At 34.1% G+C, this 5,010-nt stretch overlaps 1 protein-coding gene across 1 annotated transcript; it reads left to right on the forward strand.

The window, feature by feature from the left end:
* The first annotated feature begins 1,492 nt into the window (after positions 1–1,492).
* Positions 1,493–4,528, forward strand: LOC146904040 (MDIS1-interacting receptor like kinase 2-like). Its single transcript, XM_085722758.1, has 2 exons — positions 1,493–3,631; positions 3,960–4,528. Exons 1-2 carry the CDS (start codon positions 2,002–2,004, stop codon positions 4,343–4,345), a joined length of 2,016 nt encoding a protein of 671 aa, XP_085578884.1. The 5' UTR covers positions 1,493–2,001; the 3' UTR covers positions 4,346–4,528.
* Positions 4,529–5,010: the final 482 nt, after the last annotated feature.

Below are 5,010 nucleotides of genomic sequence, written 5' to 3' on the forward strand. Positions count from 1 at the left end.
AAAAACTGAAGAGGGCCATTAATGTCTATTACCAAGAAACGATGTTAGTTCTGGAAATTTTGGAAATAGAGAAGAGGAAGAACAACGTCAAGAATCGGTTAAGTGATGGAAGGTCAAGTGATAGTGTTGTGGAGTATGAGGAGTATATGGATTTGGATTCTCTCCATTGAAAATTTTCTCAAGTTTTCTCCATTGAAATCTCTACCATCAAATATGAAAGAGAAAATGAGTATTAAATTATAAAGAAAAGTGGTTAGTCACTACAAGAAATCTTGCGTTTTGCCAGGGAATAATGCAGCATCAGCTCCTGGCAAATTTGCCAGGAGTGATGCCAGGGAAACCCCTGACAAATTGCAATTACAAAATGTACCATAAGCCAGGAGCAAACCCCTGGCAAAGTGCAATAACCCCTGGCAAATTTTCGGCGGGAAAATTTAATTCAAATTTGAGCCCCTAAAGTCAAGGGAATCTCTGCATTATGCAGAAGATTTGACAAAATTCTGAAAAGATGACATGCCAGGGGCTCAACCCCTGGCAAAATGCACAATTTCGTGGCAAATTGCTGACAGTTTTGTTGTAGGCCTGCGGCTACTAATTGGTGTTGGAGACCGAGCCTTGCCAGGGGTAGCTCCTGGCTTGGCTCCTGGCAAATTGCAGATCTATAATTTTTACAATAGCAGCAGCGTTCCATTCATTCATGGAGACATATTCATTTTTAACACTTAGAAAAAATGTCTCTCAACCTTAGAAAAAAATTATGCTCTTTCCCATCTCAATTAAATTTATTTCATTAGGTATAACTCTTTTCACTTGTTATAATTTCATGTTATATTTTTTGATTGCTTATTTACTTATTTTTTCTCACTTGTTTAATTTGCAACAGTGTCCAAGTTTATTGCCTCTTGTTGTTCCCTTGCCATCCTTGTTGCTATTTGGATCTGTTCTATCATCAAGCTTCAACAAGTTAGTAGTTTTTCTACTTATAAATACTATTGATATGGATGATGTTATAATTTTTTCATGTTCAAGTTTTTTTTTGAAATATATTTCAATTTTTCTGTAATAAAATTTTTAAAGAAAAAATTTCTAAGGTAAACCTGTTAAAATTAGGAAAAAAAATTGTGTAAAAAAATAATTTTTAACTACGAAGACTATGGATCTCAAACGTTTGGTGATCTTGGACCATAGGTGGAAGAAATTAGTCTGTTTGTTAGGGTATTGCTTTTGGAGTATTGTTGCCCTTTTGTTTTCTGAACTTTATAGATGTATCGTTAGGATGTATCCTACTATCTTGATTGTTAGGTCTAATCTCAATTTATGGGTGTGGGGAATGTCTCAACTCTTAATCGATTGTATTATTTTTTGCCTTTGAATGAATGGAGTTTTTTTGACTGTCAAAAAAAAAAACACTAAAGCTTACAATTGATAAATAGCTAATATAGTTATTATTACGATATTTGTCCACATAATGATATTGGAATATAATATATAGTAAAATATTCCAACACAGGATGCATCACTCATAGAAGTGGTCTATATTGGACTTTCTCCGTAAAAGACACTGAAGTTTTCCCGTTGGGGAAGAAACACTCACACACCTGCGGAACGGGTCAACATCGAAGTCATGTATAGATTTTTTTCTTCTAATAATGGATTGATTGGTTGTATAGAATAAATATGAAAGCTTGTGATACAAATATTAAAATAGTAATTAGAAAGATAAACAAAATTGTACCTAAAAAAAAAAAAAAGAAAAGCAAAACAAGATGATAAAAATTCCTCATGTCCACACAACACTATAGGCTTATCTTATGCAGTGTCATATACGCAGCGCAATTAATGAATCAAAATATCAAATTGTAGTGAATTGGCGCGTGAGGTTTTTCATACATACAACATTATAAAAGGTTTTGCATACATAGAACACTATATGCAATTCATTAGATCTAAAAAAATAGAACTTTGACAAAATATATAGTTTCTAATTTCTCTGGTCCAATAATGTGGATGGTCTTTCTTCTTATCTGGGGTTTGGTTGAGGGATCTCAATCTGCCACAATTACATCTCAACTTCAAATGGAAGCAAATGCTATACTAAATAGTGGATGGTGGAACACGTCTGATGCAAGTTTCAATATCTCCGATCGTTGTAATTGGGATGATATTATAACTTGCAACGTTGATGGAAGCATAACTAGAATCTACATACCCAATGAACTTGCAACGAGAAACTTGTCTAGCTTCAACTTGTCTACTTTCCATAATTTAGAAATCCTTGTTATAAGAGATATTGGACTACAAGGGACTATCCCAAAAGAAATTGGTCATCTCTCCAAGCTCACTCATCTTGATTTGTCTCACAATCATCTTGAAGGTCAGGTACCTCCTTCACTAGGAAATCTCCCCAAGCTCACTCATCTCGATTTGTCCTCTAATTCTCTTGAAGGTGGGATACCATATTCACTAGGAAATCTCTCCAAGCTCACTCATCTCGTTTTGTCCTCTAATTCTCTTGAAGGTGAGATACCATATTCACTAGGAAATCTCTCCAAGCTCACTGATCTCGATTTGTCCTTTAATTCTCTTGAAGGTCAGATACCGTATTCACTAGGAAATCTCTCTGAGCTCACTGATCTCAATTTGCACCATAATTCTCTTGAAGGTGAGATACCGCATTTACTGCGAAATCTCTCCAAGCTCACTCGTCTTGATTTGTCCGATAATAATCTCACTGGAATGATTCCTCAATCTCTTTGTAATGTCGATTATGTGGATATTTCCTACAATTATTTGAAGGGCCCCATTCCAAATTGTATTGATCCAACTTATGTCATAGGGAACAAGGATGTATGTGCCAACATTTCATATCCAACCTTCCAATTCCAACCTTGCAAGAAAAGTAATAACGTGATTCACAATGTTGTTGTTTTTGTTTTTGTTCCTATCTTAGCCTTCTCACTTTTAATGTGCTCAAAACTTCATTATGATTCTTTTGAGAACAAGCATGCAAATACAACAACAACAACAACAACAAAGAATGGAGATTTGTTTTGCATATGGAATTATGATGGAAAAATAGCCCACAATGACATTATTAGAGCAACAGAAGACTTTGACATGAGATATTGCATTGGAACCGGAGCTTATGGAAGTGTTTACAAGGCACAATTACCATGCGGCAGAGTTGTTGCATTAAAGAAACTCCACGGCTATGAAGCAGAGGTGCCATCTTTTGAAGAGAGTTTCAGAAATGAAGTGAGAATATTATCAGAAATAAAGCACCGAAATATCGTGAAGCTTTATGGATTCTGCCTCCACAGAAGAATCATGTTTTTGATCTATGAGTACATAGAGAGAGGAAGCTTGTTCTCTGTCTTGTATGATGAAGTAGAAGCCGTGGAATTCAATTGGAGAAAAAGGGTTAATGTTGTTAAAGGGGTTGCATTTGGTCTATCATATCTTCATCATGATTGCACTGCTCCAATAGTGCACAGAGATGTATCAACTAGCAATATCTTGCTAAACTCTGAGTGGGAGCCTACTATTTCTGATTTTGGAACAGCTCGACTCCTTCAATATGATTCATCCAATCGAACTATAGTTGCTGGAACAATTGGTTATATAGCCCCAGGTAATTCCTTTTTTTATTACAATCCCCGTGTAACTTATTCATTTCTTTTATGCTGTTCGTCTATTTTTTTGATTTATATATGATACAAAACATTCATGTTCATAATCTAGATACATAATTTACATGTTGATTATTTTTTAATACCAAGTACATAAGGTTCTAATTTTTCACATCAATTATTACCTCAGTTTCCTAATATATGTTGAAAAAAAAGAGAGCTTCTAACATAGAAAAGACTTAAGTTTCTTTGTAATATAAAGGAATTAAAGAGGAGTTACTTGAACCTATTTTTGTGGATCCCCTGCTCATGGTGATTTTATAAATGCAGAGCTTGCATATACTATGGTAGTGAGTGAAAAGTGTGATGTATATAGCTTTGCAGTTGTGGCACTTGAAACTTTAATGGGAAGACACCCTGGGGATATACTGTCATCACTTCAGTTAGCATCAACTCAACGCATGACTTTATGCCAAGTATTAGACCAACGTCTCCCAATTCCAAATAATATGATGGTTTTACTTGACATAATTCGTGTTGTCGTAGTAGCATTTGCATGCTTAAATCTCAACCCTTCCTCTCGACCAACAATGAAATGTGTGTCACAGAGTTTTGCCATTGAACTTACACCATCAAGCATTCTTTCGAGTGAAATTTCAGTGCAGCAACTCATGAGTCAAGAGCTAAAAACATTATTTCATATCGGGAACCCTTGAAAAGGAAAACCTTCACAATGAAGTTGAGTGTCTTTGATATTTGAATTCAATAAAGACATTGTAAAAGTTTATTTTCATAAGTTGTTTGAAAATGTTATAAAATTATGTTGTTATTGTATTTCCAATGTGTGTTTACTGTAACTATTCCTTGTTTTGAATAAAATTGAATTACTTCTACTTCTATTACTTACTATTTTAAAATGAGTACAAGAATTATCATGAAAGAAACAGAGCATAATAACATGACACTCGCCATACCTATGTACAATTCTTCAAGGCTTCAGGTAAAATGCAAATGATTTTTTGAAGCAATTTCTTTTAAACTCACCAAACTTATCAAATAAATCTATATGGTATGTATTAGACACACACTTCTATGGGTATTAATAACAAAATGTGTTAAATATTTCTTTTAATGTATGCCATGATTATACGTTTTGTTGATGTTCTTCAAGCTTGAGGTTATTAGAGGCTAAAATCTATTTAGTTTATATCTTCATGAGTTGAAATATTAATTCAACTATATTTTTATTCCAAATTGTTTTTACTATCTGATTTATCAGTAATTCTGTGGGCTAAATTTGGTCTACTTGGAACAGGGTTCCTCCTTCCCCTTCCAAAGGTAATTGATTATGGAAATAAATAGACTAAATTGATATATAGAC

Source organism: Medicago sativa, chromosome 7 (genome assembly GCF_051527215.1).
Source record: "Medicago sativa cultivar Bolivia chromosome 7, Bolivia_mono, whole genome shotgun sequence".
Lineage (NCBI taxonomy): Eukaryota > Viridiplantae > Streptophyta > Magnoliopsida > Fabales > Fabaceae > Medicago > Medicago sativa.

Coding starts and splice junctions, on each gene's coding strand:
- LOC146904040 (XM_085722758.1), top strand. CDS start 2,002: ATGTGGATGGTCTTTCTTCTTATCTGGGGTTTGGTTGAGGGATCTCAA. Junction 3,632..3,959: donor AATTGGTTATATAGCCCCAG/GTAATTCCTTTT, acceptor TTATAAATGCAG/AGCTTGCATATACTATGGTA.